The 26,234-nt window shown below is 45.0% G+C and overlaps 2 protein-coding genes across 2 annotated transcripts; one reads left to right on the top strand and one right to left on the bottom strand.

Annotated features, from left to right (window-relative positions):
• Positions 1-1,217: 1,217 nt before the first annotated feature.
• On the top strand, positions 1,218-11,324 carry GPR19 (G protein-coupled receptor 19). The gene is made up of 3 exons (XM_087722566.1): positions 1,218-1,311; positions 2,075-2,237; positions 9,986-11,324. Exons 2-3 carry the CDS (start codon positions 2,197-2,199, stop codon positions 11,253-11,255), a joined length of 1,311 nt encoding a protein of 436 aa, XP_087578692.1. The 5' UTR covers positions 1,218-1,311; positions 2,075-2,196; the 3' UTR covers positions 11,256-11,324.
• Positions 11,325-16,363: 5,039 nt separating this feature from the next.
• CREBL2 (cAMP responsive element binding protein like 2) lies at positions 16,364-25,111 on the bottom strand. Its single transcript, XM_087722251.1, has 4 exons — positions 24,966-25,111; positions 21,530-21,727; positions 19,776-19,923; positions 16,364-18,625 (listed from the first exon to the last, which is right to left on the bottom strand). The coding sequence occupies exons 1-4, from the start codon at positions 24,978-24,980 to the stop codon at positions 18,621-18,623; spliced, it is 366 nt and encodes a 121-aa protein (XP_087578377.1). The 5' UTR covers positions 24,981-25,111; the 3' UTR covers positions 16,364-18,620.
• Between the last annotated feature and the right edge of the window lie 1,123 nt (positions 25,112-26,234).

Genomic DNA, 26,234 nt, shown 5'->3' with positions numbered 1-26,234 from the left:
GCAGAGCAGGATGGAGCCCGTTAAATGGCCAGTGTGATCTGTTGTCGCTGGGGTGGGTGGATGGATTTTTTTGAGGAACGACGGTTCCCTTCCTATCCTGGAAGCTTCCAGGATAGGAAGTGAAATGTCATCATCTTCCTCAAATAAATCAGTCCAGTTGCCTTTTCAACAAATAAAAACCACTTTTGATACAACTATGACCTGGATGGCTGAGAATTTCATAAACCCATGTTGGTGAACCTATGGCACGCATGCCACAGGTGGCACATAGAGCCCTCTCTGTGGGCACGCCAGCTGTCACCCCAGCCCACCTCCACTGCGCATGCGCGCATGCCTCCTGCCGGCCAGCTGGTCTTTGTGTCTTTGCTGTGCATGCACGGAAGGCAGGGCATATGTGGGGATGCATGCACATATGTGGGGGTGTGGCGCACATGCACAGGGGGAGGCACCCGCATTGCATTTTGGGTCCTTGCGCAACACCTCTGCACCCCATTTTGGCTTCTATGTTGGTGCAGGAAGCCTTCCAGGCCCAAAACAGGGTGCAGGGGTACTGGCCTGAAAAGCCTCCTGCACCAACATGGAAGCCAAAAAGGGGTGAGGGGTGCATGCATGAGGGCATGGGATGGTCGTGCATGCATGCATGTAGTTGCATACACATGCATGGATTCATGCGTGCATGCATGGGGTAGGGTGCATGCATGGGGTGCGGCAGGTGGGGGGGTCTCACGCAGATTGTATTATGGTTGCGGGCACACTGTTGCACTGTCGCATGTGCAAGCTTTTGGCATGCAACAACAAAAGGGTTAGCCATTCCTGTCATAGATATTTGGCCACAGAAGGGTTCTAAAAAGGCTTTGATCCTTTAAAGATGAGTCTAGTGGGAAGGAAGCCAGTCCTTTCGGAACACACAGGAAAGAGGCTGAATTGAGCATAGGCTGCAATTCTAGGAGGCAAGGCATTAGCAGGAAAATAAGAGTTTGACCTGGAAGCCTGGCTGTTTTGCTGAATCTGGGGAAATGCCACTCTCCTTTGCCATTCCTGGCTTTCCCCCCTTCTTTCCCCTTCCACTCTAAGGATTATCCAGGGGGCCCAGGGTGACTGTTGCAAAAGAAAACCATCCACTTCAACAATCGCTCGGTGCCATGGCAACCAGGACGTCAGCATGAGACGGCAGCTGGGTGCCATCTGAATTTCTCCTTTATTGGGATGGGAAGCATTTGAGGTGAAAAGGGATGGAGCCGGGCAGCGTGGGAGATGAGATGCAGAGCAAGGGCCCGGGGGGAAGCATTTCCCCTTGGGGAGACGGCAAAGGTAAGTTGGGAGGGGGGAGTGTTCAGGTGAGCAGAGTTCAGTTGGAGGAGGGTAGGACAAGAGGCAATTGGCGGAAGGAAGCTCGCTAAAAAAAGAGATCCAACCTGGAACTAAGGGAGACATTTCCTGGCAATCAAGACAATTAATCAATAGAACAGCTTCCCTCCGGGAGTTGTGGCTACTCCATCACTGGAGACTTCCGATAAAAGATTGGTCTGGGATGCAATAAGATCTCCTTCCTTGGGCAGGGGGGTGGACTAGAAGGCCTCCCAGGCCCCTTCTAGCCCTGTCAGTCTATGATTCTGTGCATCTCATGCACAGAAGGGGCTACTATCAAAATCTCCCCAAGAGAAGCAACAGTTTGAGCCACTTAGGTATGGCCGTCCTTCGGCGACTCCGCCGCTGTCCATGGTGCTGCAAGTGCCTCATTTATTCTACGGCATAAATGACTTTCAACAAGGCGGTGGGGGAGTGTGTCAATTACGCCCCCCCCCCCCACCGCGCCTCACATATTACAGGCAAGTTCCCCCTAAGAGTTACGAATGTATGCAGATAAATTTGAGGGCTGTGCAACGAGATTGATCTTGAACAGCAAATACTTTTCTTTCTTTCTTTTTTTAAGAAAGGAGATATTGGGGGGGGGTGATTTAGCTCTGGGGAGGGGGCCCCCAACGTGACTCATTTTCCATGTGATCCCTTTTAGGAGTTTGAAAGGGGTGTCATCACTGAGTCCCAAGCAACATCGCTATTTCTTTTTTTCCAGGGAAAGAAGGAAGTGCATCATGTTTGACTTTCATTTAACCCTCCGACGTCCAGATGTAGAGCAACGGTGAATATTGAAAGTGATCTCCAAAATGAAGCTGGCCCTTGCGACCGAAATTCTCAATGGGGAACTTGGCTGAATTTAGGATTTTGCTTGGAAACAGGTAGGAGTCATTCTGCTTTTCTTCTGCATAGTCTTGACTTTACACACTTTTGTTGGCAGGGTGATGTCTCAGCTTTTTAGTATGCTGTCTAGATTTGCCATATCTTTCCTCCCCAGGAGCAAGGCTCTTTTAATTTCATGGTTGCAGCCCCCACCTCCGGTGATCTTGGAGCCCAAGAAAATAAAATCTATCACTACCTCTATTTCTTCCCCGTCTATTTTCCAGGAATTGAGAGGGCCGGATGCCATGAACTTAGTTTTCTTAATGTTGAGTTTCAGGCCAACTTTTGCACTCTCCTTCTTCACCCGCATCAAGAGGCTCTTTGGTTCCTCTTCATTTTCTGCCATTAGAGTGGTATCATCTGCATATCTGAGGTTGTTGATATTTCTCCCGGCACATCCAGAGCTGAGGATAATTCACAGAAGAAAAAGCATTAACTTGGTATCTATGGGGTTCTTGATGTTCTCTGATGATGTTACCTAGTTGGGTAATGAGTTACAGATATTCTCTTCTATCAGTAACTTGGTATCTTTTTGAAGGTTCCCTAGGAAGAAATGGTTAAACACATTCTTCTTATTTATCCCCCCCCCAAAAAAAACAGATATATCTACTTTAGTTCTGAATGTTAAATGCATTGAAATATAGCAAGCTTGAAAAAGAACATTGGGCACTATCTAATAAAGTGAAATTCAATGGTGAAAAGAGTAAGGTTCTACATTTAGGCAAGAAAAACGAAATGCACAGGTACAGTATAGGTGGTACCTGGCTCAATAGTAGTAACTGTGAGAGAGATCTTGGAGTCCTAGTGGACAACTATTTAAATATGAGTCAGCCGTGTGCAGCAGCTGCCAAAAAAGCCAACCCAGTTCTAGGCTGCCTAAACAGGACAGAATCAAGGTCACGTCAAGTGTTAATATCTCTTTATAATGCCTTGGTAAGGCCACACTTGGAATACTGCATCCAGTTTTGGTCACCACGATGTAGAAAAGATGTGGAAACTCTAGAAAGATTGCAGAGAAGAGCAACAAATATGATTAGGGGATTGGAGGCTAAAACATATGAAGAACAGTTGCAGGAACTGAGTATGTCTAGTTTAATGAAAAGAAGGACTAGGGGAGACAGGATAGCAGTCTTCCAATATCTCAGGGGTTGCCACAAAGAAGAGGGAGTCAAACTATTCTCCAAGGCACCTGAGGGTAGAACAAGAAGCAATGGGTGGAAACTAATCAAGGAGAGAAGCAACTTAGAACTAAGGAGAAATTTCCTGACAGTTAGAACAATTAATCAGTGGAACAGAATTTGCCTCCAGAAGTTGTGAATGCTCCAACACTGGAAGTCTTTAAGAAGATGTTGGGTAGCCATTTGTCGGAAATGGTGTAGGGTTTCCTGCCCAGGCAGGGGGTTGGACTAGAAGACCTCCAAGGTCCCTTCCAACTCTGCTATTATATTATATTGTAATAGAATTTCTCCTGGATAGATTGAACTCATTGGGCTGAATACAAGCACCATTTTAAAGTAGCAATATGAGTTGCTAATTTCTATTGTCGTCCGAATTGAAAACAGTTTATATACTGATTCCTCAAAATCATGTAATATACTGTAGTTAGCAACATTTTATTTGCCTTTTAGTGATGGACCTAAATCACCTTTCTTTAGAAGATTATCCTTATTATCAATCTTATCATATTGGTTTTTGGATTTAATTAAATGTCTCTTTGGTTATTAGGTTTGCCTTCAATACATTGATTTAGGCTTGTGAATCCTGATTTCCTAGCATTTGGCTTTATTTTTCATTAATAGGATATGAATTGTTAAAAGAAAATGCAAATTAGCTTCTTTAAAGCATTATTTTGGCATGAAGAATTGGTTTCTTTTGTTAATTTCTGAAAGGGCTTCACCACTGCCTTTTCTGAGAAGACATTCAAACCGAATCCCAGCATGTGTCATATAATAAGAAGCTAAAAATGCATGATTCAGTTCTAACACAAATGAACAGACAGCAGAATGGAAAAAGACATTTTGTCCAAAGTATGTAGTTTTTCAGGCTTGCTATATTTCAAAGCACTTAACATTCAGAACTCTTTAGAGAGATTTAGAGAGATTTATTAATATTTGTAGGCCGCCCTTTTCCCTGAGGGGACTCAGGGCGGCTCACATAAAACCAGGGAGGGGGAAATACAGACATTGACATAAAAACATATAATAAAATAGTAAACAACATACATTCATCATTCGGGAGGGGCGGCTATCCTTGTCCCCAGGCCTGACGGGCTAGCCAGTTCTTAAGGGCTGTGCGGAAGGCCTGGACGGTGGAGAGGGTACGAATCTCCACGGGGAGCTCGTTCCAAATACAATACAATACAATACAATACAATACAGTACAGTACAGTACAGTACAGTACAGTACAGTACAGTACAGTACAGTACAGTACAGTACAGTACAATACAATACAATACAATACAATACAATACAATACAATACAATACAATACAATACAATACAATACCAGAGTTGGAAGGGAACTTGAAGGTCTTCTAGTCCACCCCCTGTTTAGGCAGGAAACCCTACACCATTTCAGACAAATGGCTATCCAACATCTTCTTAAAGACTTCCAGTGTTGGAGCATTCACAACTTCTGGAGGCAAGTTGTTCCATTGATTAATTGATTATTAACCAGGGGTGACATGTTAGCAGTGTCCCAATATCTCAGGGGCTGCCACAAAGAGGAGGGAGTCAAGCTATTCTCCAAAGCACCTGAGGGTAGGACAAGAAGCAATGGGTGGAAAGTAATCAAGGAGAGAAGCAAACTTAGAACTGAGGAGAAATTTCCTGACAGTTAGAACAATTAATCCGTGGAACAGAATTTGCCTCCAGAAGTTGTTAATGCCCCAAGACTGGAAGTCTTTAAGAAGATGTTGGATAACCATTTGTCTGAAATGGGCTTCCTGCTTGAAAGGGGTTTCCTGCTTGAGCAAAGGGTTGGACTAGAAAACTTCCTTCTAACTGTGTTGGTCTGTTTAAAAGCTACTCAAAACTGGGCAATTCTGGAGGATTTGGAGCCTTGATTGAACCTCAATTTGGTTGCATGTCAGTTTTGTAACTTCACAATTAATGAAGCTTCCATGTGTGCACTTTTCCTGATATTACATAGTAGCCAAAATTGTGGAAATCTTTTGGTGGGGAGGGAAATGTATTTCTGAGGGTTGATGGCTAATAACATCTCTTTTTTCTGCAGTAGTCCCATAAAATGATATATCAATGGAAAGATCATTTAATCAAGAATGTAATGCAATGAAGTTTGTTCAACTATCTGTATTCTATGAAAAGCTATAGCCAAATATAGCCAGCAATAAAACCTAGTCAATAGAAGCAGTCATTCCATCTTGGTTTCATATTATAACAGCTGCAGAACTAAAAGACTTGGTTCACTCCATGGGAAGAGGTTGTAAGGCCATAATTCATGATTGTTGGAAGAAATGTCCTTCTGGGTTCAGCTCCAAGTGGGGGAAAAGACACTGGAGACATGGAGGCTGCTTGGAAAGATGGTTTAATGGTGGACAGGACCACGTGACTTGAGTCCTGAACAGAAAAGGTGTTCACATGCTTCAATGTTAGGTGGAGAAGAAGAGAAGGGTTGAGGGAGGGGCTTGCTGGGCTTTTTATAATCTGTTGATCTCCACCTCTCTGTTTCCTGTTCCTGTGTAAGAAATGTATTCTGATTGGTTGTCAGACTCCCATAGGACCATGCAGGGGCAACTCTCTAGGCTGTGTTTTGAATCCAGGTTTGGTTGAGTTCTCAGATGCCATGTGGTGAGTGGGTAAAGGCTAATCATGCCTTAATCCCATCACCCTGGAGCTGAAGGGGAGAACTCTTTGTTATGTAAAGGGACCGGCTTGGGCATCTTAATGGCCCATTGACAAAGGGGATGGGCAGGAAGTTGCAGGGAGCCACTCTGTCTTTAAAATATGCTTCTCCCTTTTCACATCCAAGGAAATGTAATATTCTGCCTTTTCAATATTTCCTAGGATATTTCATTTTTCTGGGAGAGGGCTGGGTGATAACTTCCTACACATGCTAAAGGTTAAACCAAGTATTAATTTATATGGTGATAATTTTTTATATCTCATTTTTTTCTATGTGTTTCACTTTTCTTCTTTATAACTGCTATTCTAATAGCAAATGCTTCATAAAAGTTATTGCATGACATTCTTGATTAAATTATCTTTCTTTGATATATAATTTTATGGTACTACTCCAAGAAAGTGGTGTTATTTGCCATCAAACCTCAAAAATATACTTTCCCCCCCAAAAGGTTTCCACAATTTTGGCCACTACTGTACTTCTTGTGTGTTTTAGCTTCCAAATTGCTACACCTCCTCCACGCTTGGCACCCTATGAATGTTAATAACAATAATAATAATTTTTCATGTCAACTCAAGTGGGAACTCTTTAACCTTGGCAACCCAATGAGTGCTAGTAGTAAACAACAGAGAGTAGCAAAAGCTGTCTTTGCTCCTCTGTGTCTCTGGAAGAAGCCAAATTGTAGGGGTCTTATATAGGATTTCATCTGCCAACAGATTAAATCAGTTATATGTTCTAATATTTCAAGTGATTGAGATCATAACTGATGCGAAATCCAGCAAAAAGAAAATTGGCACTTGGATTCCCTATGCAAATATTTCACTGGAAAACATAGAAGTGCAAGAAATAAAAAATCTGGAGTGTGACATCTCTATGCCTGTAATTTATAAATATGAAGAGTCTACAGTTTATATTACGCTATTTTCTTGGAAACGGTTAGTTGGACCAAAATCCTTTGGATTAGTGTTTAATTCTTAAAACATAAGTAATCGTGGCATACATTCATCTGTTCTGAAATACTCCATCAGAAAGTGTTGGAAGCATAAGTGCTAAGTTAGGTACTAATCCTGCACTGTTTATACACAATTATTGCTAGCAGAGTTATATTTTTCCATGGGTTTCTCCCCTGCTCTTTCCATGCAGACTCTCAGCACAAAATGCCTTTGTTATTCTTTCTAAATGTTGTTCTTTATAAATCCTATAAAGAGTGGAGCTTAGGATCACATTGATTTGCAACCTCATTCTCCCTAAGAGTTTTCCGTGACCCGTCAAAACCGCGTTCCACAAAAGCGCGGTCGACGAAAGCGCGTATGTGACGTCATCACAGCGCGACGAAAAAGATCGAAAAATTGAAATAAAAATTAAATTACAGCAAGCCGATTCACATAAAGGTAAGGGTTAGGTTTAGGGTTAGGTTTAGGGTTAGGTTAAGGGTTAGGGTTAGGTTTAGAGCGTTAGCGTTACGTTTAGCGTTAGGTTAAGGGTTAGGTTTAGGGTTAGGTTTAGGGTTATGGTTAAGGGTTAGGTTTAGGGTTAGGTTTAGGGTTAGGTTTGGGGGGGTTAGGGTAAGGTTTTCGCTTTATTTTTACATTTTTCGATCTTTTTCGTCGTGCTGTGATGACGTCACATACGCGCTTTCGTCGACCCCGCTTTTGTCTACCGCGGTTTTGTGGTGGAACCGAGTTTTCTAAGGGTCGCCACTTCCTTATTTATTAGGCTAAAGATAAGTTTGATGGCTAACTTGAAATTACATTACAGTTAGTCCCGGACTTAACAACCACAACTGGGGACAGAATTTCCCAACAGAAACAGAAGGCTAAGCAAGGCTATTGTTAAGTCTGTGCCACGCTGAATTTTACAATCTTTCCTTCTTTTTTTGCCATGGCTGTTAAGTGAATCACTGAAGTTACTAAGTGAATCCTGTGATGGTTAAGCAAATCTGGCTTCCCCAATTGACTTTGCTTGTTGGAAGCTGGCTGAGAAGGTTAAAGCAGCAGTCGGGCACCACTGCCGATCTTTCTCTCTCCCCCAGCCTGGTGCTGATTGCATCGCATGCTGCCCCCCAGAATCCCCTAGATTGCCCCCGCAGTGCCATCAGTTAATACAGCATGTAACATGTAGCAGGTAACGTCTGAATGCATGCTGTTCCACTGGTATATTGTTCTCGCTATCAGGAGAAATGTCCTGACAGTGAGAACAATGAACTAATGGAACAGTTTGCCTTTAAAAGTTGTGGGTGTTAGGAATATAATTCTAACGGTTGGGTTGGTAATATATAAATCATGTAACAATGTTGTACCTGTTTCTTTAAATCATACTGTAAAATGTGATTGGTTGCTGTTTTCCTCAATCGGCCATAAGAGGGAGCCAGAACGACTGTTAGTTCTTTGTTTTGTTAGATGCTGGGCTGATCTGATCTGAGTGTTTTGGAAGCTGGCTGTTAGAAAGTGCCATGAGCCACTGTAAGTTTTGCAACTGCTAGCAAACTTTAAGTACCGGACTGTTTGTTGGAGATCAGTTCAGCCCAGCATCTCACAAACAGAGAGCTAACATTCCTTCTGGCTCCCTCTTATGGCCGATTGAGGAAACAGCAACCAATCACATTTTACAGTATGATTTAAAGAAACAAGTATAGCATTGTTACATGATTTATGTATTGCCAACCCAACCGTTAGATTATATTCCTACCATTGGGTGCTCCATCACTGGAGATGGTTAAGGAGGGTTCAGAAAGCTATTTGTCTGGGGTGGAATAGGGCCATGATGGCGAACTTATGGCATGTATGCCAGAAGTGGCATGCAGAGCCCTTTCTGTGGGCACATGGGCCATCACCACTACTCTTCCGGGATGCGTGGGCCAGCCAGCTGGTCTTTGCACCTGCCGGAATGCTGGAAATCCAAAGATTAGCTGGCCGGCTCACATGCATGCACCGGAAACCGGAAGACCAGTTGGTTGGCACGCATGTGTGCACTGGAAAGCAGAAGACTAGCTGACCTGCGCGCACCGTAAATCCAAAGACCAGCTGGCAGGCATGCACCTGTGTACCAGCCCGCTGGTCTTTGGGTTTCGCGGTTCCAGCATGTGCACGCACTCCAGTTTTGCCACTCGGTGCCGAAAAGGTCTGCCGTCACTTGTGCAGGGTCTCCTGCTTGTGCCGGGGTTTGGACTAGAAGACCTCCAAGGTCCCTTCCCCACTCTTATTCTGTTACGAAGACAAAGTGATGCTTACTGGATTAATGTAACGCGCTCTACATGGGGCTGCCCTTGAAAAGTGTTCGAAGACTTCAGCTAGTCCAGAATGCAGCCGCGCGAGCGACTGTGGGTGCACCTAGGTACACCCACGTTACGCCTATCCTCCGCGAGCTGCACTGGCTGCCCATTGGTCTCCAGACTCGCTTCAAGGTGCTAGTTATTATTTATAAAGCCCTGCATGGCATCGGACCTGGGTACCTGAGAGACCGCCTCCTGCCAATTACCTCCCAAAGACCAATTCGATCGCTTGGCCTTCTCCGGGTTCCATCTGCCAGCCAATGCCAGCTGGCGACCCCCCGGGGGAGAGCCTTCTCTCTTGCTGCTCCAGCCCTCTGGAACGAGCTCCCCGTGGAGATCTGGACCCTTACTACCCTCCTGGCCTTCCATAAAGCTACCAAGTCCTGGCTGTTCCAGCAGGCTGGGGGCTGTTGAAGTATCCAGCCCCGCCTCATTTGTGACTGTTGTGCATTTTTAATATTGTTTGTATTGTCTTATTTATCCCCTCCCCCATTTCATTGTGAGCCGCCCAGAGTCCTTCGGGAGTGGGCGGCATACAAAACCAATAAACAAAACAAAACTTGTTACTATTCCTTTGCTCCTCAAACAACTGATGGATCTTTCTCCCCATACAGTCCTCCGAGGGAAAGGCTGACTATGCTGCTCTCCCAAGACATGGACCACCACACCACGCCTCTCCTCAACCCAACCTCAGGCCTCCTGCAGCACAACCACCCTCAGGCAGAAACCTCCAGCCCCTTGGGAAGCCACGAGGCCACCCCCTTGTCCACGGAGCCTGGGTTGGAGAAAAACGGCACATCCTCACAGTATGATTTGATGCCTGGAGAAATCATCCTTGCCAGCTTGTTTTGGGGGGTCCTGTGGCTATTCTCCGTCTTCGGGAACTCCCTGGTTTGCCTCGTCATCTACAGGAGCAGAAGGACTCAATCGACCACCAATTATTTCGTGGTCTCCATGGCCTGTGCAGACTTGCTGATTAGTGTCGGGTGCACACCGCTCGTCCTGTTCCAGTTAGCGTCCGACGGATGGACCTTGGGGAGTATGATGTGCAAGACAATGAGGTATTTTCAGTATCTCACCCCCGGGGTTCAGATTTACGTCTTGCTTTCCATCTGCATTGACAGGTTCTACACGATTGTCTACCCGCTAAGTTTCAAGGTGACGAGGGAAAAAGCCAAAAAAATGATTGCGGCGTCTTGGATTTTCAGCGCGGCCTTGATGTCTCCGGTTTTTATTTTTGGAGGCTCGGACAAAGACCATCACTGCCGATTTTTCCCTCCTTATTCTTGGGATGGCGCCGTTTACAGCATCATCCAGGTCCTCGTAGCTTTCCTGATTCCATCGGTTCTCATCGTTTTCTTTTACCAAAAAGTCATCAAGCACATTTGGAAAATCGGGAGCGAGGGCAGAGCAGTCCGGAGGACGATGAACGTGGTCCCTAGGACAAAGGTGAAAGCCATCAAAATGTTCCTGACGCTTAATGCTCTCTTCCTCCTCTCGTGGCTCCCGTTTTACGTGGTCCAACTGTGGCACCCACCCGAGACCGATCGTAGGAGATGCTCCTTGGTCTTTCTGACGGTGACTTGGATATCGTTTAGTTCCTCGGCCCTGAAACCTGCGTTGTATTCGGCATATAATGCCAACTTCAGGAGGGGGATAAGAGAGACTTTCTGTATGTCCTCCATGAAATGTTACCGGAGCAATGCCTACACCATCACAACCAGCTCCAAGATGGCCAAGAAAAATTACGTGGGGATCTCAGAGTTCCCCATTGCGCCAAAAACCATTTCCAAAGACACCATATACGATTCTTTCAACAGAGAAGCAAAAGAGAAAAAACTCGCCTGGCCTATTAATTCAAACCCACCAAACACATTTGTATAATTAATGCCGGCTTTTTCAAAGGCTCTTCCTTGGAACAGATGTCCGTCTCCATGAAGGAATTCCATACACTTGAGCAGGGAAAATAAAATGTTTTGTTTTATTGAGTCTGTTTATTTGATCCGACGGCAGATTGTTTTAAAGCTATAGACTTCTTTAGAATAACCATTTCAGTCGGCACCGGCAATACATTCCTGCTCTCTGCATTTGAACCAGTGGTGGGATTCAAAAATTTTGACTACTGGCTCTGTGGGCGTGGCTTGATGGGCGTGGCATGAATTGGTGAGTGGCTTGGAGGGTGTGGTGTGGCGTGATGGCCGTGGCAGGGGAAGGATACTGTAAAATCTCCATTCCCTCCGCACTCCAGGGGAAGGATACTGTAAAATCTCCATTCTAGTGGTGGGTTTCAAAAAATTTTGGAACCTCTTCTGTAGGTGTGGCCTGCTTTCCAGGTCTACTGGTGGAACCTCTTCTAACCAGTTCGGTAGATTTGATGAACCGGTTCTACCGAATAGGTGCGAACTGGTAGGAACCCACCTCTGCTCCATTCCCTCTGCACTCCAGGGGAAGGATACTGTTAAATCTCCATTCCCTCCGCACTCCAGGGGAAGGATACTGCAAAAATCTCCATTCCCTCCCCACTCCAGGGGAAGGATACTGTAAAATCTCTATTCCCTCCCCACTCCAGGGGAAGGATACTGTAAAATCTCTATTCCCTCCCCACTCCAAGGGAAGGATACTGTAAAATCTCCATTCCCTCCCCACTCCAGGGGAAGGATACTGTAAAATCTCTATTCCCTCCCCACTCCAGGGGAAGGATACTGCAAAAATCTCCATTCCCTCCCCACTCCAGGGGAAGGATACTGTAAAATCTCTATTCCCTCCCCACTCCAGGGGAAGGATACTGTTAAATCTCCATTCCCTCCGCACTCCAGGGGAAGGATACTGCAAAAATCTCCATTCCCTCCCCACTCCAGGGGAAGGATACTGTAAAATCTCTATTCCCTCCCCACTCCAGGGGAAGGATACTGTAAAATCTCTATTCCCTCCCCACTCCAAGGGAAGGATACTGTAAAATCTCCATTCCCTCCCCACTCCAGGGGAAGGATACTGTAAAATCTCTATTCCCTCCGCACTCCAGGGGATGGGTATTGCAAAAATCTCCATTCCCTCCCCACTCCAGGGGAAGGATACTGTCAAATCTCCATTCCCTCCGCACTCCAGGGGAAGGATACTGCAAAAATCTCCATTCCCTCCGCACTCCAGGGGAAGGATACTGCAAAATCCTCCTCTAAACTGGGATCCACGTGGCCATGGCACGTACAGAATTAAACAATAGTGGCAAAAAACAGTAGTTGATGGTTTCTGCTTTTCCCTGTAACTATATTTGTTGATAATAGATGGATTAACAGTTGTCCTCCTAACTGAAACAAGGACCACCGTAGTGGCTTCTCAGACTTGCAAACATTTTATATGTACAGGTGTGCTCACAGGTGAAAAGTCTCAATCTCATCCTGATCCAGGACTCAATCTGGCCCATATTAACTAATCAACAAGAACAACAGCGATTCATCTATGGATTCTGGTACATTTTCATTAATCAAATAGAGTCAAGATACTCATTACCATTGTGCAAATTATGGAGTGTTGGGAGAAATGTCCTTCTGGGTTCGGCTCCAAGTGGGGGGAAAGGCACTGGAGACATGGAGGCTGCTTGGAAAGATGGTTTAATGGTGGACAGGACCACATGGCTTGAGTCTTGAACAGAAAAGGTGATCACGTGCTTCAATGTTGGGTGGAGAAGAAGAGACGGGTCGAGGGGGGGGGCTTGCTGGGCTTTTTATAATCTGTTCAGTCCCACCTCTCTGTTTCCTGTTCCTGTGTAAGAAATGTATTCTGATTGGTTGTCAGACTCCCATGGGGCCATGCAGGGGCAACTCTCTAGGCTGTGTTTTGAATCCTGATTTGGCTGAGTTCTCAGATGCCATGTGATGAGTGGGTAAAGGCTAATCATTCCTTAATCCCATCACCCTGGAGCTGAAGGGGAGAACTCTTTATTATGTAAAGGGACTGGCTTGGGCATCTTAATGGCTCATTGACAGAGGGGATGGGCAGGAAGCTACAGGCAACTATTCTGTCTTTTAAAACATGTTTCTTCCTTTTCAAATCCAGGGAAATATTCTGCCTTTTCAATATTTCCTAGGATATTTCATTTTTCTGGGAGAGGGCTGGGTGATAACGTTCTACAGGAGAAAATAGAAAGCAAAAGTGGCTCAATGGCTAAGACGCTGAGCTTGTCGATCAGAAAGGTCAGCAGTTCAGGGGTTCAAATCCCTAGCGCTGCATAACAGAGTGAGCTCCCATTACATGTCCCAGCTTCTGCCAACCTAGTAGTTCGAAAGCACGTAAAAAATGCAAGTAGAAAAATAGGAACCACCTTTGGTGGGAAGGTAACAGCGCTCCATGCGCCTTCGACGTTGAGTCATGCCAGCCACATGACCACGAAGACATCTTCGGACAGCGCTGGCTCTTCGGCTTTGAAATGGAGATGAGCATCGCCCCCTAGAGTCGGGAACGACTAGCACATATGTGCAAGGGGAACCTTTGCCTTTAGAAGTGAAAGTGGAAACCATGTCCTGGGACTTCACAGTCCCATGTGTGCAAATTTTTTCACCACTGTATCTTGTGCATTTAGACACTTCTGTGAGCATTTTTGGAGAACTCTTGCGGCTGATTGACCAAGAAGGTTGACCATGACGTCAAGAAGCAGGTTTGTGGCACAAACACCACACTCATCAGTTGTGTCGTAGAGGAAATGAATCACGAAATGCGCAGCCAATTACTCGTGTCATTTTGTGCTGCCACATCGCGATACGGATATCGCTCATCCAGTCTATAGATAATCCACGGAAGACAATATCATGTACCTTCGGCAATATGCACCAATTTGGGCTGTGCTCCAATTGGAAGCTTAAATTCAGGATCAGACTGAGGAATGAAAAACTCAAATTTACTTTGGATTTATTTTCAGGCCTCCTCATTCTCCTCCGCAACCCAAATCTGAACCAACCCCAAATACCATTTGAAATCAGTAAACAGCCGTATTATTGCAAGCGTAACGTAACTTGATGAAACATGCTTGGCCAAGAGAAGTCAGTATTTTTGCCAAATTCCCGAGATTTTTAAAGGGGAGTCAAGGCAATTAAGCAGCTTTTTCATGTCCTTTACACAGGCCCCAGATCCAGCTTCTGAAGTGTCCAGGAGTCAGTCTCCCATTACCATAAGAGGCTGCAGGGTGTGAATCACAGACCTTCCGTGTGTAACACAAATATTTGTGAAGTTCTAGGCTGCTATAGGTTCTTGGTGCTGTAGGCCAGCTTAGGTTAAAAATGAGTCAATCTTCTCCTCTTGTGTCCCAAAGGTGCCTTTTTTTCAAGAGGCAACTGGACTTCCAATCAGAGCTGAAGAAGCTTCTCTGGATGAGGAGCGAAACGTCTTCAAAGAAAAACCAGAAAGTCCAGTTGCCTCTTGAAAACAGCACCTTGGGGACAACTGTGACCTGATTGACTTGAGAATCTCCATAGCTCCACAGCTCCACCTGCAGGGTGGATTTGATTTAAATCACGTCGATTTAAATCCCGATTTAAATCAGTAATAAAAAGGCTTGGTTGAAATCAACTCGATTTAAATCGTAATTTTTAAAGAGCAGGTGTCATTCTGCTCCCCCTCGGACCTGCTGTTGACTCACCGACAGTCCCAATGTTGCAGATTATACAGCCTCTCATGCTACATCACGAAGCTCCGTCTCATGCTGAATAAACTAAATTACTAAGGTATCTTAAATAGAAAACTAACTTTAGATTTTTACTCCAAAAATACATTTGAGAAAAATAAAAATAAATCCAATTTAAAATTTAAAAAATCTGATTTTAGATAGAAGATAGATAGATAGATAGATAGATAGATAGACAGACAGACAGACAGACAGACAGACATAGATACCGTATTTTTCGGAGTATAAGACACACCTTTTTCCTTTAAAAAAGAGGGTGAAAATCTGGGTGCATCTTATACACCGAATACAGCGTTTTTGGCTTCCCGAAACCCTGCCCCTTTGCAAAAATGGCCGTGCATAGCCTTTAGGAGGCTTCCAGGGTACTCCTGGGGACTGGGGAGGGCAAAAATGAGCAAAAAAATGGACCGTTTTTAGGTCCGCAGAGTGCAAAAACTTTTTTTTTTAATTTGCCTCTTCAAAATCTTGGTGCGCCTTATACTCTGATGCGTCTTATTCTCCGAAAAATACTAGATAGATAGACAGACAGATAGGATATAGATAGATAGATAGATAGATAGATAGATAGATAGATAGATAGATAGATAGATAGATAGATAGATAAAATTATAGATAGATGATATATAGATGATAGATAGATAGATAGATAGATAGATAGATAGATAGATAGATAGATATAGATAGATAGATAGATAGATAAATTATAGATAGAGATCGATAGAGATGATAGATGATAGAGATGATAGATCATTATAGATGATATAGCTAGATAGAGATGATAGATGATAGATAGATGATAGATAATTATAGATAGATGATATAGAGATGATAGATGATAGAGATGATAGACAATTATAGATGATAAATATAGCTAGATAGAGATGATAGATGATAGATGATAAAGAGATGATAGATGATAGATAGATAGATAGATAGATAGATAGATAGATAGATAGATAGATAGATAGATAGATAGATAGATAGATAGATTTTTATCCACCTTGCTCACATGCCTACCCAAATGCTCCAAAGAGCAGCAAAAGACAGAAATCTCTCCCAGACCTCCTGGAAATGCTAGGAGCAGAGTTTATTCAACCTCAGCAATTTTAAGGTGTCTGGACTTCAAGTCCCAGAAAACCCCAGCCAGCAAAATGCTGGCTAGGGTTTTCTGGGAGTTGAAGTCCCCATAACTTAAAAGTCTCTAAAAGGCTAAGAAACATCGAGATTGGGGATTAAAGCCCCAACTTTGAAAAGTGAAGGCCAGCATTCCCAAAAGCCTCGGATTCCAAAAGAGATTCGCAAAGGAAGAATTCACCACTTCTTTGAGGTTTTACAAATACTGCAATTTATTGTTTATTCCTTTTAGCAGCTGGATAGCAGCTTGGCGCCATAGTGTGAAGAAGGTTGCACATTTTACCCACGTGCCATCAGATGACTGGAAAAAAAAACACCACAATCTTCCATACAGAAAAGGAAGCTTTCATTAAAACAGTTTTGTTTTAATACATATAAACAAAGTACATTCGCTGTTGGTTTTTTTTTTCTGCGCTGCTGGGTTTGGGCGTTTCTGACATGACGGGTCGAGTCCTACTTCCAACCCTCTGCCAGTAACCCTTTTAATAAAGGACAGCGAAAGCGTTGTCATATCCGTTTTAATACAAAAGGGCAGACTTTGGTCTCACGATAATTTAACTATTTCTGTCCCCTGCAGCAAAAACACGCACAGCGTTAGGTTGCAAGTTGCCAATATTATTCCCTTCCCAACACTCAATACTTCAGATGCACCAATCCCATGGAACAGAGAATATAAAACATCCTGGATGCTACATTCGTTTGCTAGCCTTTCTCCACAAATTCTCATGCCCTTCTTTTTTATATCGAAAGCAGACAATATGGTTTGCAACCAAGAGAGAGAAGGGAAAGGAGAAGGAAATGGGCAAGCTGCTTCTGCCCCCCTCTTTCTCTAACCCAGGGATCAGCAACCCGTGGCTCTGGAGCCGCATGTGGCTCTTTCCTCCCTCTGCTGCGGCTCCCTGTTGCCGGTTGGCTCCACAATTGATAGGGCTTTTGGTTAGGACAGATAGAGGAAAAAGGATGCTGCACTAGGAGGAGACTCTATGGTGGGGGAACCGGACTTCCTGTCGGCTCCAGAATTGAACGGGGAGCTTCCGGTTAGGACCTTTGTGGCTCTTTGAGTGTTTAAGGTTGCCAAACTCTGCTCTAGCTAGCTAGGCGGGGTATCTTCCTTACCAAACCTCTCCAAGACTCCATTGAGCGGGGGTGGGATTGAAAAAACACCACCAAGACTACAATGATTTTGACTCATCAACTCCTATTAATAAGCAGTCTAAGCGAAGACGCAATTGTGCACGTTTAGAAAATATAAAGTTCACCCTCGATACTTTTTGCCGCTGAAGACTTATTTCGCCGCTGCTCAAATGACTAATTCGCCTAGATGAAGACTTGAATTTAGCATTGAATTTAATTCCAATGGTCAACTCAATCCACAAAAGGATGGTTGTGTGCTAAGACAGCGACAGCAGCATCACAACAGGCACCCGCCACACGACACACCACGGACACGATGATCTGTGCATGCAGCTGCAACTGAAGAGGGGGTTGCTTGGCCCAAGAGTCCCACGGTTGCAACCTCACCCATCCTAACAACCCAAACCAATATCTTCCACCCCTTTCTGCAGGCAGGGTGCCCTCGCTTAGGTACCTAATCTTACGACTGAGATGACATGGGGGGGGTCAAGGATGTCACCATTCACAAGTTGCAGCCTAAACTCCACTAGCTCAGAAACGTCAGAAGGAAAAGGAGGAGGCGACATACTGGCCATGTACAACAAGGTATTATCAACATGTTCCATACTGGTATTTTTCAAACTTGACTGCTTAAGGTCTGGGGACAGAATTCTCATCGATGGCCATTCTGATTGGGGAATTCTGGGAGTTGAAGTCCAAGCGGCTTAAAATGGCCCAGTTTGGGGGAAAAAAACCTCAGATATATATACATACATATCTACGTCCAATGCAAAATGGGCTATCAAGTGAATAATAAACTCTACTTCTCTATCTGTATTTTCCTTAAATAAACACTAAAATACAGTTAACAATGAAAACAAAATCAAAAGCATAATTAGAGGCCTTAACACAATGAAGGAGAGTTTGGTGGCCCAATCCCACGGGGAAAAAAAGGTTTTTCCCCCCTTTTTACTCAGCCACTTCTACCCACAAAATCAACCCCAGAGCATTGGAATAGATTTGGGATTGATGCAATCTTGGGCCTTTTTCCCTTCTCTGCTTTCCAGCAGATATTCCTGCAGACACACGGATGCTGTTGTTGTTGTTAATTAAATCAAACGGATCAAAAAGATTTCACTTTCTGCCCTCTTGCTTCTGGACTGGTTTTGAAAGTCAGCTGAAACTCCCACTGCATTTACAGCGGAATGGTTGACATTGCAGAAGGATGGGCAACTTCACTCCAAGCCCGTAGGTTACTCCTTTTTAAAAATAAAAATAAAAATCATCTTGGTTTGTTTGTTTTTTTAAAATAAAATATGGATTGACCTTCACCCTGGAAGAGAAAAGAAACATATTTTACATTAGAGTTTTATGTGCTCAGTCGCCGATTCTGCAACCGGGTTTGTTTTTTTATTTACAACCAACTAAAATATGTACTGGGCGCAATCCTTCCGGAGAATCGGTGCATGCGGTGGAAGTTAAATGGAAGGGAAGGAGGCCAGCACAAACGGGATGGCATGTTGGCTTTTGCTCAGCTATCAGGCCTGGAGGCCATCTTTTGCATTGGGCCTTCTGGCGTGCCACGTTTAATGCAGTGGGAAAATGGCAGGGGGGATTATATGGAGTATGGGAGACACATAGTCTAAATAACATTCCTTTCTCAGAGAGTCAAGGACGTCTTGCCCTGCGCCTGGATGTTCTGAGCGAGGCTTCCCAAGAGCATGAAGCAAACTCCAGGTCCCGACAAAAAACCCTTTTATTAATTGACTGTGAATTCTGTTCATTCCCATCTAGCAAAGTCTTTCAAGGGAGGATTTGCAGTCACAAATTACCTCCCTGCGACCAATTAGATCGCATAGATTAGGCCTCCTCCGAGTTCCATCCGCCAGTCAGTGTCGACTGGCAACCACACGGAGGAGAGCCTTTTCAGTAGTAGCTCCGACCCTCTGGAACGATCTCCCCGTGGAGATTCGTACCCTCACCACCGTCCAGACCTTCCGCACAGCCCTTAAGACCTGGCTAGCCCGTCAGGCCTGGGGATAAAGATAATCTGTCCCCACCCGAATGATGAATGAATGTTGCTTACTATTTTTACTTTTATGTACTGTTTTGTGTCTATTGTCTGTACCCTCCCTTCCCCATTTTATGTAAGCCGCCCTGAGTCCCCTCAGGGAAAAGGGCGACCTATAAATACTAATAAAATACTAAAATACTAAAATACAGATGGCTGATGGATTGCTCATCCGACAGATAACGCAACCAGGATTCTGGAGCTGTAACAACCAGCTCCCATCAGCAAGCCCCTCCCAGCGGAAGGGCCTTTCCCCTTTGACCACGAATGGATGGCAGCCACAGGACAGCCTGGGAACCAAATCGTGGCAGGCTTTTTTCTTTCTTCTTTTTTCTGGCACCCCACCCCCCACCCCCGCCTGCCTCTGCCCCCGTCTGTGACGAAGTGAAGAATTGCGTGAAGTGGAGCTTACGGGAACTGTGGCTGTTGGTTTCGCTCTTTACGGCTCTGGCCATCTTGCCTACGGTCTGCTGAGGCTTGCTTTGCTCCTCTCCGCTCAGGAGGGCCTTAATTTCAGAGGGGATTTTCCCTTGGTCCATTGCCATGCACCACTGCTTGTACTGAAAGAGAAAGAGGCCACGCAAAAGGCGTTAAATCGTATCCCAAGGTTTTAGAACGTGGACGGTTCCCGATGTTTATTGACATTTGCAATACTATGTATGTAAAAAAAGAAAAGAAAAAGATGATATTAAGTCTGTTTGCTTTAAATGCAATTCCAAGAAAATGTATGATTATATTTGAAAGAGACAGTACCTGGAAAATACGGTTCCACCACAAAACCGCGCTCGACTAAACCGCGTCCGACTAAACCGCGTCACTGACGTCATCAACAGGGCGACAACAGCACAGAGACAGAAGCACGCTGTAAACCCTAAACCTAAAATTAACCCCTAAAACTAAACCTAACCCCCCTAAACCTAATCCTAAACCTAACCCTTAACCTAACCCTAAACCTAACCCTTAACCTAACCCTAAACCTAATCCTAACCCTTAACCTAACCCTAAACCTAACCCTAACCCTTAACCTAACCCTAAACCTAACCCTAATCCTTAACCTAACCCTAACCCTAAACCTAAACCTAACCCTAAACCTAACCCTTACCTTAAGTTGAATCGGCTTGCTTTCAAAGCGCTATTTAAAACACCCTTCTTTCTCCGCGCTGGCTGTTGTCGCCCTGTTGATGACGTCAGCGACGCGGTTTAATCAGGCGCGACTTAGTCGAGCGCGGTTTTGACGGGTCACGGGAAAATACATTGTACCTCGCTGGGAAACGGAAATGTATATATAATAAGGAGAGGAGAAAGATGGAAGGGAAGGGAAGGGATGAAGGGAGAGATGGAAGTGGAATAGAGTGGAGCGGGGCAGAAGAGAGGACAGAAAAGTCAAGGGAAGAGAAGGAAGGAGGTTGGCAGAAACTGGGACAAATAATGGGAGCTCGCTCCGTTACGCGGCGCTCGGGATTCAAACCGCCGAACTGCCGACCGTTCTGATTAACAAGCTCAGCGTCTTAGCTACTGAGCCATCCGCGTCCCTGTAGCCAGCAGTCAGCAGAAGAAGCCTGCAGTAAAGATTCCCCTCGCACATATGTGCTAGTCATTCCCGACTCTAGGGGGCGGTGCTCATCTCCGTTTCAAAGCCGAAGAGCCAGCGCAGTCCGAAGACGTCTCTGTGGTCAGGTGGCTGGCATGACTAAACGCCGAAGGAGCACAGAATGCTGGTTCCTATTTTCCTTCTTGCATTTTTTTACGTGGTTTGGAACTGCTAGGTTGGCAGAAGCTGGGACAAATAATGGGAGCTTGCTCCGTTACGCGGTGACCAGGATGAGAACCGCCGACCGTTCTGATCAACAAGCTCAGCGTCTTAGCTACTGAGCCACCGCGTCCCTGCAGCCAGCAGGCAGCAGAAGAAGCCTGCAGTACTGCACTCTGACCACTGGGGCCACCACGGCTCAATCAACTGGGGGTGGTGGATTGTGGGTAAGCAGGGAGCCAAACTATGCGGGAAAACCCTGCAGGAATAATGGGGAACGTCAGCTACCCCAACAATCAGCTAGGAATGAATCTCCCTGGCGACCAATTGCATCACAGTCAGAAAACTCAGGAACATTTTTTTTTTTAAAGAACTTGGGGGAAAGGCAAAAAGGAAAACAGAAAAGAGAGAATTACCATGTCTAGTTCTTCTCTAAGAGCACAGATGGCTCTTTCCCGGCTTGAAACCAGCTCTTCCAGGTATTGGTACCTCAGTTTCTTCCGCGCTCTGCATTCCCTTGCGCTCTGCCGGCTCCTCTCGAGTTTGGCTTTCAAATCTATTTTAGCGGGTTTGCGCCCCCGTTTACCTGGTTTCTTCACTTTGCCACCGGCTACCTGAGTGGGGGGAGGGAACAAAATCTGTTGTGAAGGATGTAGCAGGCTGGATTCTCTTGATTTCAACCAAACTTGGTACACAGATGACTTACTCTCTGGAGAAAAATACTGTGAGGGTAAGACACCCCTAAAATCCCTCAGGGGGTGTGTTCTGTTAAGATACAGCCTGTTGTGCCTTCAAATGGCTTCTACTGTACTGCTGTAGAATGACTTCTACTGTAATGCTGTAAAATGGCTTCTACTGTACTGCTGTAAAATGGCTTCTACTGTACAGCACAGTGAAGTTGCCATGGTAATGGCTTCACAGTATTCCCCAAGGGGGCTCCCTCTGGTAAGGGGGGAAAATCCAACATTAGAAATTACGTTTGGTCCGAACATTTTCCCCCTATAAATAAATTCCTGAGCAACGGTGCTAGTGTACATATATTTCCAAGGCAAATTATTACGTAACTACTACAGACAGCAATCAGCAGGCAAGGAAGATAAGACGACCTGACAATGGCTAAGAACCGAGAAGTTTTTTTAAAAAAAGAGACAGAGGGGCTCATTCTGACTGCACAAAGCCAAGCCTTAACGAACAAATGTATACAAAGCCAGCAAATTCCCCCTCTTTGCAAAGGAGAAGAAACAGTGGACGGGCTAGTTAGTTGCTGCAAGAAGATTGCGCAGACGGTTTGCAAACAACGGCATGGCAAAGTAGCAACAAGGATGCATGGGACGATCTGCAATAAAACCATTTTCCTGCAAGCAAGAACTGATGGGGCCATAAAATAGAGAAAGTAACAGACAATTTTAAAAAATAAAAACTAAACTGCTCTGGGGATTTTAGAATTCAGACGGAGAGGCACCTGCCAGGTAATACCCAAATCCTAACAATTGCCAATAAGAAAGGCAAAAAAGTGTGGACACTGGATGTGGAGACAAGCAGAATAATACAATAGCAGAGTTGGAAGGGACCTTGGAGGTCTTCTAGTCCAACCCCCAGCCTAGGCAGGAAACCCTATACCGTTTCAGACAAATGGCTATCCAACATCTTCTTAAAGACTTCCAGTGTTGGAGCATTCACAATTTCTGGAGGCAAATCCTGTTCTACTGATTAATTGTTCTCACTGTCAGGAAATTTCTGCTCAGTTCTAAGTTGCTTCTCTCCTTGATTAGTTTCCACCCATTGCTTCTTGTTCTACCCTCGGGTGCTTTGGAGAATAGCTTGACTCAATACAATACAATACAATAGCAGAGTTGGAAGGGACCTTGGAGGTCTTCTAGTCCAACCCCCTGCCTAGGCAGGAAACCCTATACCGTTCCAGACAAATGGCTATCCAACATCTTCTTAAAGACTTCCAGTGTTGGAGCATTCACAACTTCTGGAGGCAACTTCTGTTCCACTGATTAATTGTTCTAACTGTCAGGAAATTTCTCCTCAGTTCTAAGTTGCTTCTCTCCTTGATTAGTTTCCACCCATTGCTTCTTGTTCCACCCTCAATAGAGTAGAAGTGAAAGAATTGGAGAAAGTCACAAAACAAACAAGACCTGCAAACAGAAGTAGGAGGACAATGGCAAAAGAAAACAAGGGTACCATAGTACCAATACAGGTAGTCCTCGACTTACGACCACAATAGAGACTCACATTTACATTGTTAAGTGAGACATTTGTTAAGTGAATTTCGCCCCGTTTTTACGACCTTTTCAGGCACGGTTCTTAAGGGAATCATTGCAGTGGTTAAGTCATTAAGTGAACCCAGCTTCCCCGTTGATTTTGGGGCTGTTCACATGACCCCAGGACACTGCAATCGTCATAAGTATGAGGCAGTTGCCAAGCATCCAAATTTAGATCACGTGAGCAGGGGGAGTCATTAAGTGTGAAAAAGGTCATTTTTTCAGTGCCGTTATAACTTTAAACGGTCACTAAAAGGACTGTTGGAAGCCGAGGACTACCTGTAAATAATAGGCATGCTGGGTGTAATCCAAAACATCTGGCGTATCACTTGGAACACCACAAAATTGCCATCAGTTGATTGCAGAGGGCAGCTTTATTTAGAACAGCTTCCATCCTACAATAGTCTTAACACTATCAAACATCTGGCCTATCTCGGATACTTGGGAAGGACTGGCAAAGTGGATAAAAAATGCAAAATCCAGCCTAAACATCTGGCTGACTGGAACCAACCATCAAAGTGACATGCAGGGGCAGACTCTGTTAACTTCTGTGTGAAGTCTGAACTGTTCAAAGCATGATTGGTCCCTGGATGGGAGGCCACCAGGAAATCAAAGATGCATCTTGAAAAAAAGGAAGGGCCCAAAGGGCTTTTTACTTGGGGCCAAGGATGCTGCACAATTAACTTCTAACTCACCCTAGACGTTTTTAAGAAGATGTTGGGCAACCATTTGTCTGAAGTGGTATAAGGTTTCCTGCCTAAGCAGGGGGTTGGACTAGAAGACCTCCAAGGTCCCTTCCAAATCTGTTATTCTATTCTATTCTAGTCCTAATCCTAGTCCTAATCCTAGTCCTAATCCTAGTCCTAATCCTTCTATTTCTATTTCTAATTCTTATCCTATCCTATTGCTATTCCATTGCTATTGCTATTCCTATTCCCATTCAATTCTAATTCTAATTCTATCCTCTCCTATGCTATTGCTATTCCATTGCTATTCCCATTCCCAATTCCATTCCATTCCAATTCCAATTTTTATCCTATCCTATGCCGTTGCCGTTCCAATTCTAATTCCAATTCTATTCCAATTCTTATTCTATGACAATACCTGGAGGAAATATTTATCCATTTTAAAAGTAGGGAGTTGTATTTTTTTCCCAAGGGGGGGGGAATTGTAATCCAAGGAGGAAAGTCATAGGAAAAGGGCCAAAATGCATCTTCTTAGCACACAAAGCCACTCCTTTCACGGGGAAAGGAGAAGGGGTGGTTGGAAGAAGAGCCCCTTAGCAGTTCACAAGGCGGGGCTAATCCCATTTAGTCCTGGGACAAGGCACCACCAAGAAATCCCAGGGCTAACCAAGAGGAGGCAGCCGAACTGGCCCTTCCCTTACTTCATTTATTTCGGAAATTTTACATCATAAATCCCGGCATGAAGGCCCAGGGCTGGTCAAAACTGAGGCCGGGCGTGTTTGGCGACGGTTTGGATGGGAGACCACGAAGAAATCGCAGGTCCAAAGTACCCCGGAAGAAGAGCGGCCAACCTCCCGAATTCCCCCTCCCCCGGGAGCCCCTCCCAACCTACTCACTTTGCTTTCGTCCATCAGGCCGCTGGGAGGGTCGCCGCCGCCCACTAATCTGGATCCGGGCTCCGAGGAGATCCGTGCGCTCCATCCATGGTAGGCCGTCGGCTGCTTCCCGTATCCAGGACGCGGCCGCCCCGAGCATCTCGGGAAGTGTAGTTCCTTCCCCCCCTTCCTCAGCCAGAAAGAGGAGGGCACTTCCGCCAACGGACTACAGCTCCCAGGAAGCATCAGCAAGGGGCCGCGAATGACGTAAAAGTTGGAGGCCGCGGAGTGCTTCCCGACGAAAGGAATCCGGGAAGGAGAGCGACGGACTGTAGACTCACGAATACAAGGCCATAGATCTAGGTTAGTATAGAACGATTGAAGAAAAGCATCGCTCGCGGGTTCCAAGACTTGATAGTCTGGTCTAGAATAAGGGGATCCCACCTCGCTGCTCTAAAAGAGGAGAGACCCCAATAGTTTGTTTACCCAGTTTGTTTACAACACCTGTTGCTGTGGCTTAGAGGTGGAGCTCTCTCCTCATAATCAGGAGGTTGTGAGTTCGATCCTAGGTAAAAACAGATGTAGGTTCTTCTGCTTGGGCAGGGGGTTGGACTAGATGACCTGTAACTCTGTTAATCTGTTTATTAGATATATACATTCCCTCTAGGAAGGGGCCGGGGGTGTAAACTAGTCACTAAAACACATCACTATAGAAATGCAACCATCAGACGGCCACTAGAGGGCAGCCAAAAGATGTTCCTCGTACCCGCCCTGTAGTGGACGTCGGGATGGTTGCAACTCAAGAGAGTGTCAACCTATTGCAGCATGGAGTCGGAGTCTTCATATCCTTGAGGAGTGTCAAAAAACAAAAAAAGGACCAGATTAGGGCGTCAATTCTGCAAGCAAAGTCTCGCCTCTAATTATGTGTGTTGTGTGTGTTTAGGAAAGGTTGCTCTTTAGAAAGCCAGATCCTGAAGATGAAACTCAAATGCTTTGCCACCTAATGAGATGGAAGACCTCACCGGAGAAGAGCCTAATGCTGGGAACGATTGAGGGCAAAAGAAGAAGGGGACGACAAGAGAAGGAGGTGGCTGGATGGAGTCACTGAAGCAGTCGGCGTGAGTTTAAATGGACTCTAGCGGATGGTAGAGGACAGGAGGGCCTGGAGGAACGTGGTCCATGTGGTTGCAATGGGACTTTGCAACTAACAAGGAGAGGTTAAGAAGGAACAGGGCTTGGATCACAGAAGTGCCATGTCAACCCATCATTCAGGTGATGGTTGTCCTAAAG

The sequence above is a fragment of the Thamnophis sirtalis genome, unplaced genomic scaffold (genome assembly GCF_051295495.1).
Source record: "Thamnophis sirtalis isolate CommonGarterSnake01/CBP01778 unplaced genomic scaffold, rThaSir2_p1.2 scaffold_9, whole genome shotgun sequence".
Classification (NCBI taxonomy): Eukaryota; Metazoa; Chordata; class Lepidosauria; order Squamata; family Natricidae; genus Thamnophis; species Thamnophis sirtalis.
Note: the sequence above shows the minus strand (reverse complement) of the source record. Positions and strands in the feature narration are given on the sequence as shown.